This window comes from Dama dama, chromosome 1 (assembly GCF_033118175.1).
Source record: "Dama dama isolate Ldn47 chromosome 1, ASM3311817v1, whole genome shotgun sequence".
NCBI lineage: Eukaryota > Metazoa > Chordata > Mammalia > Artiodactyla > Cervidae > Dama > Dama dama.
The window spans coordinates 74,118,344-74,132,905 of NC_083681.1; the positions used below are offsets into that span (position 1 = coordinate 74,118,344).

Sequence of the window (14,562 nt, forward strand, 5' to 3'; positions counted from 1 at the left end):
GTCACTATTTTCTTGATCAGACAGTATTTTCCACAAGCTTTCACTGGAGAATTAGCCATCTGAATTAACATCACCTTAAGAAACTCTCTTATTCTCTTGCTTGAATGCTTTGCCCCATAAAGTGAACCAATCGCATTTGTTTCCTTATACCTCTAATGCAGAACATAACAGACTCAGCAGTCTTAGAGGATTTCCTCTGACATTCAAGCACTCCTGCACTTGTGTATTTTAAAAGTCAACACTGATTCCAAAGTAAAATCAAACTTGCAGCCTGGACAGATGGGCTTTTTCCTAATATGAGAGTTTTACCTAACAGTGAATGGCTTTCTTCCTACAGAGAATTCTCTAACTCTCAGCATCTGTCTGAGTTATTTGGCTGCTTCCCTAAAGATTCCTGGGTAAGAAGCAGAGCTTCCCTTTAAGGCCCTCTAGCTTCACTCACCACTGGTCATTATTTGAAAGCCATCAAGAGCCCTTAGCTTTCACTTTAAAAATGGACCTTTAAACTGCAATTTGGATATATTCTGAAAACACTGGTTTTTAGATGGTTTTACCCTAGAAATCTCAAGAAACAATTTTTGTTCAGGAACCTCTTCCTTCCAGAGGTCTTTTTTTTTCCTGATAGACCTTGGAACGGACAGGACACTGTTATTTGTGGGTTTCTTAAACATTTTTAAAGCGCCCCAACTAACTCCAGTACTTCCTGGGTGTGATTTCAAGGAAGAGTGAACTAAAAAATTGAGCAGGGCATCTCCCCTGACTTAGCAGTACAGCACCAGAGCTCTCACGCTTCACAGGGAGGACTGTGGATAGGATGCAGGGAGAGATACATGAAACCACGCAAACGCCCCTGTGAATGACACTTTCCCCCTTTAAGTCAAGTCATATTTTGGCCATCCTTGGTGTCAGGACACCTCTACAGTTATTTAAATAGACAGTGTGTGTGTCAGTCGCTCAGTCGTGTCCAACTCTTCACAACCCCATTAACTGTAGCCTGCCAGGCTCCTCGGTCCATGGGACTTTCTAGGCAAGAATACTAGAGTGTGTTTCCATTTCCTTCTCCACGGGATCTGCCCAACCCAGGGATCAGACCTGGGCCTCCTGCACTGCGGCCTCTTTACTGTCTGAGGCACCAGGGAAGCCTCAACTACTAGAGTGGGTTGCCATGCCCTCCTCAGGGCATCTTCCCAACCCAGGGACCGAACCCAGGCCTTCTGCATTGCAAGTATATTCTTTACTGTCTGAGCCACCAGGGAAGCCCCTATAGATAGCAGGAAAGCCATATTCCCTCGTCAGCCCCAAAGGCGAATTTGGTATGGTAGAAGACTGACGGAGACTGAAAAGTCCAGCAGGAGCGCAACCTGGACATAACTCTACAAGTGCGTATCCTGAACCCTCTCATGTGGGCACACGCGAGGAGCAGCTGCTGGCTTACCAGAGTGACTGTGTTTTTTGCCACAATTTGGACAGCCTCTGCCCCAGGCCCAGGGACCTTACTCGACGTCTGGAGGTTGACTGGCGTGTTCTGCACGTCAGTGCTGAGCACAGCCTTCTGACTGTTGATGGCGGTCACCATAGCAATGGTAGGTCTCTGGCCCACAACAGAGGCAGGCATGGTCGCAGTTGCTGCTTTCAGGACGAGAGGTAGTGTCTTTGTGGTAATCATAGAAGCTGTAGTTACAGTCTTCTAGGAGACATGGAGAACAGATATTAGGACACTGAAGTGTCATCCCACTAAAGAAAATGCTAACCTCCAGAAGAAAACAAAGCAATGGTTCTCATAATCAGTCAAGCTTTTTCGTGTAACATTTCTTTTATGTACATAGAGCACAGTTCTGACTTCAGGGCAAGACAATGTCAAGTTTGCCAGAGTTCTCAAATTTAGCTTCAAGTCTGTTTATAGTAATAACTGCAAGATAATATGGCCGCAGGATTTTCAACAAGGAAAGGAGTGGGTTTACAGATAGAGAATATGAGTGTAACTATTTCTTCTGGTTTTTAAAATTTTTGCTTGCTCTCAATTTAAACTTTGTAAAAGTTGCAAATTAATGAGGTACACACCATCTCTTTAACTGTTACAACCTCATCAATATGAAGAAACTTATCATATAATTCTGGTTATCTGCCTTCTGTGACACAGAGGCTTGGATAAAAGGACAGTCAGTGTCTTTAACTCTTTTGAGTGGAGAGGAGGAGAGGAAACTCACATGAGAATTAGTACAACTGCTGCCTCAAAGGCAGTAAATTCCCAATTCTAGATAATGAAACCTATTAACCAACTAGTATAGTAAATACCAGCTCTTGATACCAAAGGGATATGTCACTACCAACAATCTTTTCTCTGGAGGACTGCTGCAGAAGTGATTAAAGAACCAGAAAAAGGTGATGGGGTGGAAACAAACACCTGAGTTTCAGAAAGTCTGATAGATCAGAGTCTGAACTAAGGTGAGAGGACTTCACTGATGCTCCACAAGCACTACTGCAGCTTTGGAGCTGTATTTTTCTAGATTTTTCTATCAGCATAATTAAAGGAGCCAGCTACAAAAGAAGAAAATATAAACAATCTCATTTCATGGCGCATACATCTATTGAATGCTACTAGTCACTCAATATAGAGATGTTTCAGAAACCTGAAAATACACCTGGTCTAACTTGTTGGTTCTCATTTTAATATTACCATATTTCATCTTTTTCTCTTACTCTATACTTGCCCTGTTCAGTTTCATAGCTAATAGGCACATGTGGGTATTCAAATTTAATTAAAACAAAATAAAGATTAAAGTATCGGTTCCTCAGTCACACTAGCCACATTGATAGTATTTACAGTCACATGTGACTGGCGGCTACCAAACTGGCCAGTGGAGTTTTACAGAGAGTTCTATTGGACAAGCGCTGCCCTCAACCAGGGTGAAGGACCCCACTCTCCCTGAAAGAGATTTGAACAAATTCCTTTGTGAATTTCTATTTCAGTGTTTATGCAAGTCCTTAAGTTATTTGGTTCTAAGTAATTTTTCTGCCTTAAACATTTGCATGACAATACATTTGCATGTATTATCTAACTTTTTAACACCCTTTTTTTAACCAAAAACAGGTAATAAGCTGACCTCAACTATCCCATATTCAGAATAATTAGCGATCCTTATTGATGCCTACAATTAATATCACCCAAATACGTTTCCTCTTCCCTTAGTCAATGATACAAGATGACTTATTTTCCTTGCCACTGTCCTCTCCAGTGCAAAATGGGAGTGAAAGGGGAAACACTGATAATTATTATTTATCTTGGGAGGTAGCAGGCCATCCACTCCCTATCAGTGATGAAAACCAAATAAAAGCGAAATGCTACTTATCATTAGAAATGTTACAGTAGTATAGCAGCAAGGACTAACTTTATCCTACCAGCTATCTTAATATCTGTTTTGAACCCAGTGTGGTATTAGTTCTATCTTTCAATTTAAAACGTTTAAATACACAGAACTTTTGAAGTGGTGAGCAAGTCACACCAGATGGCATTCAATCCTGGTACCACCACGAGTTGTGGAAGGAAAGCTATAATCAGCAGAACTCACTGACATGGATTTTAAAAACATTTGTGCATGTTGTACTACTTTAAAAGAGGGTCAGTATACTTCTGTTTGAAATATGCTTGGTTCAGGTTAAGTCATTATCAATTTTCTGAATAATTATCCTTAATAAGTGAGTAAAACCTCAAACTAACCTGAATTATATACTTACCATTAACTGCAACACTAAAAAGTACTGAATTCTAACAAGTGTGTTCACACGTTAGCATTTTTATTCTACTTTAGAAATATTTAGTTGTAGCAAATTTCACTCCATGTCTTCTAGTAGCTACATAACTCTCTTTGTCTATAAAGGCCCAAGACTTAGTACTGCATGTTCTGATGAAAAGCTTTTGATGAATATATTTGCTAACCATTTACTGACATCAGGTGTTGCCACACGTACTGCTTAGCTCTTTACTCCTGGTCTGGTGCTTATTCTAAGTACTGCTGCTGCTGCTGCTAAGTCACTTCAGTCGTGTCTGACTCTGTGCAACCCCATAGATGGCAGCCCACCAGGCTCCCATGTCCCTGGGATTCTCCAGGCAAGAACACTGGAGTGGGTTGCCATTTCCTTCTCCAAGGCATGAAAGTAAAAAGTGAAAGTGAAGTCACTCAGTTGTGTCCGACTCTTAGCGACTCCATGGACTGCAGCCCACCAGGCTCCTCCGTCCATGGGATTTTCCAGGCAAGAGTACTGGGGTGGGGTGCCACTGCCTTCTCCAATTCTAAGTACTAGGGAACACAAACCGATCCTGGGGTTCTGAATTTAGATGACAAAGATAATCTAAAATTTTGATATCCAAACCCAATGAAAACCTCTGAGTTGTTCTGGCAGGAGGAAGAGAAGACACAGAGAAGAGAGGTGTCCCAAAACAAAGAAAGTTATTTTTATGGAAGCTGATTAGTCCTTGACTGGTTGATGTGGTCCAAGTATGATCTCTTTCAAGAGATCATTAACTAGAAGTTAATGCAGAAAATACATGGCAAGAAGTACTGACAGCAAAATCTTTTTATTTTTTTGCTAAGTTACTGGATTTTTATGGTCACATGTGGCTAGTGGCTGCAAAGCATAAGGTACTGAATTTAAAGAGACAGGCTCCAATGTACAAATCAGAACTTAGAGGGATTATTACTATGAGCTCTAATTAACTTCCACATCTATTTCAGATTGTTGGTTTAGTTTTGAACGGAAGGTAACAGTTGTACACTTGGACAGCTATCAGTAGAATTCCAGTCCCATTTGTCTATAAGCCTTTATTTTCTATTTGGTTTTATTAATTGCATGCTTCTTTACACCTGTATTCATTTAAAATGACAGAGTTGTGAATACAAGTTGAAGAGTACACCTGTGTTCAACTGTTCTTTCACTGTTTTCTGTAGATTGGAAAATTTTCAAAATATACATACAAACATGAGTTGGAGTTAGCTAAGTAAAGGGAACAGGTTTCCTTCCCCCCTCCCTCCCTCTCCCCAGCCTTGGTACATGCTAATGACCCAACTTAGAATAAAACGCTTGCTCTTCCTAGCATCTCCTCCTTGCTTACACAGATCGCTCAATTAATAGTTAATCCTTTCTGGACTGAAACATTTAGTATATGCCATATATTAAACTTCCCATTTGTCCCTGACTTCATGAACCTTTAGTGACTCCCTGTGACTGCCAAAAACTCCCAAAGTTCTGCCACACGTTAGAGAGCTTCCACAAGCTAGCCTCTTCCTACTTCCTGGCTCTATCTCCCTCTCCACCACTTCCTGGAATCCAAGCTCCAGCCACATCAGCCTCCTTGCTATTCCCAAGGCACGCATTTCCTTTCTGTCCATACTTTTGTTCACACTGCTCTCTGCACTGTGATGCTCTTTCCCCTCTGCTCCATCACGGAACTCTCTTATCTGTCAAGGCCCTGATCAAAAACCGCCTTCTTTATGCAGCACTCTCTGGTCCCTCTGGTCAATATTACTGTCCTCTGGTATTTTCACAGCTCCTCACTGGTGTTTTCATGTTTTCTTGTTAGCTGTTTACATCTGCCTCTCTTCTAAATTTTTTAAGTTCTTGAAGACAGAAACCCTGTCTTATTTGTGAATCTGTCCTCTCCAGTGCCCAGCACAGGGCTTGCATATAGTAGAGACTCAATAAATATTTGCATAATTAATGAAAATAATTATCATAGTTTACCAGATTCTAGGCAGGGACATTGTTGTTGTTCAGTTGCTAAGACATTACTACCTCTCTGTATACTAAAAGCTAGCATATAAGGAGCACCTGATAAATAATGATGGACAGTTTACTATAAAAACAAAACCCCCAAACTTGAAGATCTTTTGGCTTTTATCATTAAAAAAAAAAAAAAAGGCAATATAAAACAAGCTTAGCTAAATTAGTTAAATTATCAGATAGGCTACCAGATGGAGATGCCACTGTTTTGGGAATAGCCCCGGGCCCCTTACTATTACCATCCCAAACCAGCATGGAACTCTGATTACCAGGGAAGGGAATAGCTATTGCTTAAGTATTAGGTAAGTATTTCCTCTCATTTGTGCAGTATGGAATGGTACTTGAAGAAAAAGTTTTCCATGGATTAATAGAGAAAACTCCTAGTACCAGGAAACAGTGAATTCTACCAAACTCCTTCCATGTAAACACTTTCTGATCAAACTGTACTTTGGAAAGAGAACAACCAATCCAACTCTGTTAAAAACTCTAAAAGAAGTAAACTGATAGGCAACCTTTTAGAAGAAACCCAAGTCCTGGTCAGGGGGGTTTAAAAGTCAGTTTGAATGCCTCATTTCCAAATAGCCTTGGAGATCAGGGTAAAAATGATGCAGGCCCCTCTAGCTACCTGATTTACAATGGGGACTCTTCCATTTTTTCTTCTTTGGCATTTTATATAATGTCAGTATTTCTCTTTTGGACACTGTATAGCAGTTTAGAGTAGCAAATGGACAGATTTTTCAGTCAGAATATCTGGGTTCAAATCCTTGCTCCATCACATAACACTTAAATGATTTTAGGCAATTACTAATTTCTCTGTGCCTTCCTTAGTTTTCTTCTCTAGAAATCAGAGATAATAACAATAATGCTGTCCTAGTAGGGTTTGGGTGAGGACTGTCCACATTGTACATGTAAAGCGCTTAGCAGAGTGCCAGTATAACTTTATAATATAACCTCTATCAAATGTTAACTGCCTTCAGTAACCTTCAGTATTTCTGTATTTTTTTGCATTTGCAAAATATTGTATATGAACCAGTCCAATGTACATAAATAGTGACTAACCAAGTAAACTATAATCTTTTGCTCTACATATAAAGATATGGTGGAGATGGTGTTGGTGGGTGAGCGGTGTCCATGCTTAGGTTTCAGAAGATCCCCAAATCCTTGACACCATGTGCAAAAATGACTGTATTAGGTGTGAATGTGTATTTTTCTGGGGAGGGAATCCATGGCTTTACAGAGTCTTAGAGGAGTCTGTGACCTCCAAAGACCAAGAGCTACTGTTGAAGAGTCCCATTTTAAAAGGTATGCCCAAACTACATATAAGAGTGTGGAGATCAAGCTTGATTACTTCTCTTAATTGAATCATTCCTAAATACATCCTTTCTGTGTGTCTTGAATGCCTTAATATCCTTACATTATGTGGTAGTAAAATGCCCTTTTCAGTAAAATCATTTATTTGCACAGCTACACCAATTAGAATGTTCTTAAGCTTTCCACTCCTTACCACTACTTTTGACCTGCAGCTTCCATTTCAGATTTCCTTCACTGTATGAGAACAAATACATATTCTCATATGAGATGACTATGAACTTGGAAGTGAATATTTCACTTCTATGAAATGTATCACCTTCTAAATGCCTCTTTCTACTGGTCCCCTGGGCATTAATCCTGGAATATTTCCACACCAACTGCTAAGCAGTCCAGAAAAACAATTCCTGAAGACGTCAAGTCACAGAGACATTTAGAACAAGTGTAAATAAACACTTTCAGAAATTCAAAATAAGACTTTAATTCTGCTCTAATACAGAGACGTGATTTTTCTTTGATTATCTTTTCCCCTTCTTTGGACACATGGGAAATCATTTTAACTTTCAGTCCTTGGTGATGTTATTTCTTTCTGCCAATGAATTCCAAGTGATTGTTATCCCAGACACAGTATAAAAGAGCAACCAGAAAAACTTGAGTCCAGCGCTGGCTCGGCTCGTCAGCGCGGGCTGAAGCAGGACCGAGCTCTCCGCGAGCGGTGCCCCCCGGCCCGCGGCCCGAAGCGCGGTGCCCGCGGCGCGTACCTGAGAGGCGGGCAGGCCGGGGGCGGGCGCGGCCGGCTGCGCGTGGTGGTGGTGGTAGGGCGGCTGCAGCTGCGGCAGGGGCGGCGGCTGCGCTGCCGGCAGCTTGCTCTCAGACTGCGCCAGCGGCTGGATCTGGAACTTGTCCGGCTGTTCCTGCTTTACTATCAGGTTCTTCCGCAGCTGCTCGACGACTCTTTTCTACCGAGGACAAAAAGGAATGAAACCTATCAGAATACTGTTCTATCAGCTGTGGAGAAATAGGCAGCAACTATATGCCCTGACAGCGTCTCTGGAACCAGCTAAATCTACCACTTGTTACATTTAACATCCAGACAACAGAGGAAGACAACAGAGGAGGAACCCACGGCATAAGAAGCGCCTCATATAAACGGAAGCTGAGTCACAGACGAGAAGAGACGCTACGGGAGGGCACACTGCAGAGCTGAGACTCCTTGACTATTACGACTTCGTGTGCCGGGCTGGAAGGACAGTTTAAAGTAGCAGTAAATACATGACTCTGGAGATACACTGCCGCAATTCAAATTTCAGTTCTGCTACTTACCAGTTATATGACATTGGTCAAGTCACATAACCTATCTGTGCTTCAACTTCCTGTTCTATAAAATGAGGTAATTAACAATAACTTTAAGACTCTTCCAAGTACCAAGATGCCTCATGTAAAGTACTCAGAATTAATAGTGCTGTACATGGTTGGTCATTTTTTTTCTTTTGCATCTGATAACATAGATACCAGTCATACTGATTTATTAATCAAACAAACATCATGTATGTACCCCAGTTTAAAACATTAAACAGACTTTAAGAAACCTTGATTCCAGCACTATGTGATATACACAACAGAGACTTTACTGAAACAGGTAACTCATGTAATAGGATTACTAAAACTTTGTTTGGGCAGAGTAGGGTTTTCAGTACATGGGATGAAATTTTTAAATACATTTTTTTCCCTGTCTTTATTAAAATCAAAGAAAATGGTGTGTTCAGAAACCTTCATGACTATAATACTACATTTCAACAAAGTTACGCTCCACGCAGGCACAGACTTAACTTTGTTCACAACTAAACTCTGCATCTGGAAGTACATGGCTAAGTGAAAGTCTCTTCACATAATGTTGGAGCAGTGGAACTGAAGACTGGCAAATGGCTCAGAGAAGGTACACTAACCATTTGGGGCCTGACTTGGGCTCTGACTCTCCGGCCCTAATGGCTGGAAGAAAGTCTAAGCAGCACTCCTCATTTACATTTTTGAGGTGAGTTCACCAGCTGAGGTTTGTTACTTCTGACAAAAGTAGATTGCTATTTTCTAATATAGATTTTAAATAGAGAAAAAGAAGTAAATGAAGATCGCTAAATCAGGGGTTAAATGAAACCATAAGGGCCAGGCTGATTTTCACATTCCTGCTTATGACTCTAATCAACTTCACTACACAATACTCTCTAAAGAAGCCAAACCTGCAGGTTATGTGCTTAACCTATTTGAACATTAAGATATTCGCAAAATGGATTTTTTTTCAATGTTAAGCCAATACAAAATACATTCTTGACCAAAAAAAAAAATTTTTATTTTTTTTTTTTACTGATTCTTTTTAGGTAATGAAAATATCGTATAAAGGCTGGTGAAGGGAGAGTAGGCTACACTTTACACTCTGCTAGCACTGCCTCTCTGAGAAGTTAAACATTAAAAAGAAAAAAGAAAGACGCAGAGTTCAAAGTATTTCCAGAAACCATCTGCAGAACATGAAAAATGCAAATTAATAAAAATATAAAATTCTTATAAAAGTAACTTTCAAGTCTTCAAAATCCTATTTCTCAAATATAGAAGGCAGAGTAATAGAATGGATATAGTTTAAGAGAAGGGGAGTAATAGCAATGGTACTATGGATAATTCTACGCATCACATGTAGATTTTATTACTTGGTGACTGCCAAAACATTTAGACATTTAACAATTAAATAATTATTTACAGCTGCTTTCAGTCCCCCTCCCCAACATATTAATCAGCATTAATTAAACATATTAACAAACTAGGTAAAGCGCAGCACCGGCAGCCAAAGAAAGGGACTAGAGAATCTTTACCAAAACAAAAACAAACCTCCCAGCTCAGATCAGGGTGGGGAGGAGAAACAACACAAACACAAATGGGATACCTGCCAAAAAGTACACTTTGAACAAAAACAGCACCGGAAACTAAATCATTACTATACCAGGCACAAAAGGAAAGGGTGTTTTTCTCCTCTCCAGCCATCCTTGGGAAATTCACTGTGCTCTTCCACTTACTGCCTAACCGGGTTAAACGAGAAGCAAGAGACAAAGCTCGGGACCCACTCCTCTTGTTTTGTGCAACAGGAGGGAACAGTAGGGGAAGGAACAAGAAAGGAAGGGATGCAGGCTAGTACTCTGCGGCCATATGGCTAGAGCAAGGTGACCAATCAGAACCAGAATCAGGACCGTGGGAGTCAGTGAGTCATCAGGGTTCACAACTGTTCCTCCCCCGGGGCCTGAAACAAAGAGGGGAGGGGAGATGGGATCATAATACCTGCAAACTTACTAGTCCTTGAGAAGAGGCAAAGAAGAAAACAGAGAGAGCTGTGCAGATTGGACACAGGTCAGATCATATGAGCTGTGTAATGCTTCCTTTGAAAGAAGGCGCTAGCATATTTCAGAGAGCCGCTCAGAAATGCACTGCCCCGGCAGTCCTTGCTGTGTTCACCAGAAGATGAGAAGAATATCCAGCATATAGTTGTGCATGTCTATGGATGTTTTTAAAATCGAGGTTCACGTTGATTCTTTACGTCAATTAAACTCCTATTCACTGCATTTTGAAAACTAATGCTCTAAAGTTAGGTGAGTTCTGGAGTGGAGGTGCTCCTTCCTTATGAGCACAGAGACTCTGCACACTCTTTTAAGGACCACCTAATAAAGGAGAGCTGCCCTGTGCAGTACTTGGCTCTTCCAGGTTCCACATCCAGGCTTGTTCTAGTTCAGTCTTGTAGCTGTTGCAAATAACGATAATCACATTAACTTCACTAAGACCCTGATCTAGGCCTGCACCAGTTCTGGGTGGCAGTGAGGGAATACAGCTACAGTATTTCATAACTCTTAGCTTGTGGGGTCAAACAAAGTTCTTAAATAAGAACTTCACAGGCAGTGAGCCTGCATACTCTTGCTATTGTGTGTTTTAAACAAAGAAATCATGACTTCTGCTAGTCATGGATGAAGGTTATACTAGCATAAGCAACTAGGTATTTTCAATGTTATTCACATATATTCAAGTTAAACATTGTAATTATCTTGGAACATTATCCTGAAGCTTCAAGAAAAGGCAAAGTCTCACAAACTGGCTATTAGTCACTCACTAAATGCTGAGAAAGACTGAAGGCCAAAGAAAGGAACAGCAGAGGATGAGATGGTTAGATAGCAACCGACTCAGTGGACATGAATTTGAGCAAACTCCAGGAGATAGTCTGGAGGGACAGGGAAGTCTATCGTGCTGCAGTCCATGGGGTTGCAAAGAGTTGGACACGACTCAGCAACTGAACAACAACAACAAAAAAGTCAAGAGGGAGGAGAGGAGGGACAAAAGAATTGAAAAAGGAAAAGCTGGAAAGAATGAAGGCAAAAAGGAGAGAGAAAAAGCTAACAATTTGTTATCTTCTCTCTTTAATATATTTTCTATAAACAATAGGCCAGTGTGCCAGACATCCAGAATGGCTAGTACTGCCCCCTTCAATTCATCTGTCAAGAAGTGCTCCAGAAACCCAGCATGTGATTCCAAGCATCCGATTCCCTTGACATTCACATCACTAGGTTTCATCAGGGTTTGTTAAGGCAGAAGGGTTCAGAGTCCCTGACACGTGAAGTCACAGTTTCTGAGACAGGTAGTCACTGTGATAAATACTGTGACATTCAGCAACACTAGCAACGTGTTCACACGACAGCAAGACAGACCCCAAAGAAAAACACAGAAGTTTATAGGCTCAATTCAACAGAAAATCAGGTTCACTTTTCTGAAATGTAAGTCAATCATTCCAAGTGCCACGACCTTTGTCAATACAGAAGGGAGATGGAATAGAGGAAGAACAGCCTACTCTTCCACTCAGGCCACCAATTTATTCCCATCAAACACTCACACAAATTCAGAAAGCTTCACTCAAGAGCAACTCCAGACACAAGCCCTGCCCTCCACAACCGCACACTGTGCTCCAAGGCTCTGCTTCCCCACACAGGCACTCAGCTCGCTGGCGTTCCACTCAGCGTCATCTGTCCCTGCAGCAGTTACGAGAGGGCCACACCCACTCAGACATCTTCCCAACTTCGTCTTTTTTCCTCTGTGATCAACCACACAGTCAGGAAATATAACCCTGCCCCTTCATACCAGAAACTCATAGAGGCATGTGACTCTTCACAAATCCAGAAAGTCAAGAAAAAACATTACCCATCTTCATACCTAAAATGCAATGGAAAAACTTTCTAGGTCTTAAGACTTCCCAACTGCACATATGAAGACAGGATACTAAATTTTTTGTGTGCAGAAAAACTAACACGGAGAAATTTACATTTGTTAATAAAATCATAATTTAGAAAGAGAAAAGAGGATTAAAAAAACCCTTTCTACTGTCCAACTGAAAATTAATTGACTGTATTTATAAGCAACACCAATATTTAACAACAATGAAAAGGTAAGAAAGATCAGATGAGTCTTCAGAATGCTGCCATGTAATTATTCTCTAAAGAACAGGGTATGTTACTGGCATAACATCAATGACAAAATTACAATCCAGAGTAAAAGATACATGTTATTTAAAGGAAATAGAAAATTCAGTGACAATTCCACCATTTTATGAACAACAACAACAACAACAAAACAGAAAAGAAGCAATAAACTCAAAATAAGTTCCTTCTTGATGTTAAAACTGAAATTTAATGGGAAGATAAACACTGAAGTTATTAGAGGGAACGTTCAGGGGAGACACACAGAATTCTGACCGGGGAGCAGGAGGAGGAATATTGGTGGCAGCATTTATAAAAATATACTTAGGGAAGTTCCTTGGTGGCCCAGTGGTTAGGACTCAGGCTTTCACCACTGGGACCCAGGTTCAATCCCTGGTTGTGGAACCAAGATCCAGTACACTGCACAGAGCAGCCAAAAAATATATATATAGATAAATAAAATACACACATATACTTAAATATTCAATATATACTCAGATAAAAATAATTACATTTCATTCATTTTGTAAGGCACTAGGAGGTTTTCCCCCAAACACTCCAACATTCAGTTTCAGCGTTAGAATCAGACAAATAGCATCTAACCTTAAAAGTCTTTTTTAAAAGGAATATATTCTTGAAAAACACTACCTGTTTGGCCACATAGTATCTACACCTTGTCTAATACGTGAACTGTGTATATTGTCTACTAAAGAGGATTTGTTTGGTCTTAGAGAGTTGGGAACATAAGATATTTTACAGCTCTGCAAGGTGTCACAGAATTTGTACAGTACAATTTAGATGAATTAAGGAACAGCAGCAGTTGGAATTATCAGAGTTTTTTCCTGTAAAGTTCAAAATTCTCTACATGGATGCTTAACAGATGGTAGAGAATGCATATGTCATGATAATGATTAGACTTTGGCTTTTTTAATTAAAAAAATATTCTTTGGGGTTTACTCTTCCTTCAACACACACACACACACACACACACTGATGTTTACATCAATAGGTTTTACATTCATCCCCACAGGAGATTAGACCTTTTATTCATATCAATGGGATTTATATCCCATTTCCATTGGGGATTAGATCTTTTATTTGACAGCCTGATTGAAATGCAGTTTACTTTTTTCTTATAATAGTTCATTCACGCTCTAATAGGTAAACTCAATCCCACCATCCCCCAACTCCTTATGCAGGACTATAAAAGACTGCCAAGACAGCTATAGTCAAACTTTGTCTAAATCTATGAACCCTTCTAATAAGAACCTGAGAACTTATCTTTAATTTGCATCAAACAAGAAAGAGTGTAGCTGTTTACTCAAGAGTGAACAGTCCCTGGAGAACTACAGTGTTTCAATATGTAACACACCCAGATGCTGGGACAAAACAGTATCAACAAAGATAGAGGCTAAAAAAGAGCACGGCATGCTGGGAATGGTAGTTATAATATATTTATCCATAATAAAAGAGGAAGGAAGCCAAAATCAGAACCCAGTTAGCTGGCATTTAAGTTCTCTATGTTTCTTTGAAGTACTAAGCTAAACTGTCCTGCCTGCTCCAGAAAAATGCTGAGGATCAAATGAATAAATGGTGGGGAGTGCTTAGGAAATTGTCAAGGGCAATGTGAAAAGCAGAGATGATAACCAATGAATAATACAATTTCTCTAGTATGAGTTTTAAGCTCAGAGAAACAGCTAATTAAATGTGATTTTTCTTTTCAATGTCAATTATCTTTCAATCAGTTTATTTTTAACATCTAGTCAAATACTTTATGCTTGTTCAAACTATGTTATTTTCTTAAAAAATAAGAATCACCAAACAAAGTACAGGATTCAGAAAGAGAATGCTACCTGTTGCCTTTTTATCTCAGAAATCAAACATAGTACAGAATATTTTCCTGTGCAGAAATCTAGTACAGCCCAGATTCTTCTACCTCTATTAGTGGTTCAGGGCCACATTCTGAATACATAAAATAGATGTC

General features: G+C 40.1%; 1 protein-coding gene across 23 annotated transcripts in view; it reads right to left on the reverse strand.

Annotated features, from left to right (window-relative positions):
• Positions 1–14,562, reverse strand: part of PHF21A (PHD finger protein 21A) — a 186,487-nt gene that overhangs the window by 38,613 nt on the left and 133,312 nt on the right. For 22 of the 23 annotated variants that reach the window (XM_061152601.1, XM_061152425.1, XM_061152434.1 and 19 more), the window contains 2 exons: positions 7,848–8,045; positions 1,436–1,687 (listed from right to left, as the gene is read on the reverse strand). In XM_061152601.1, coding sequence (XP_061008584.1) covers positions 1,436–1,687; positions 7,848–8,045 — 450 coding nt within the window. The remainder of the gene's footprint in view (positions 1–1,435; positions 1,688–7,847; positions 8,046–14,562) is intronic. The other variant, XM_061152618.1, reaches the window with a different exon arrangement.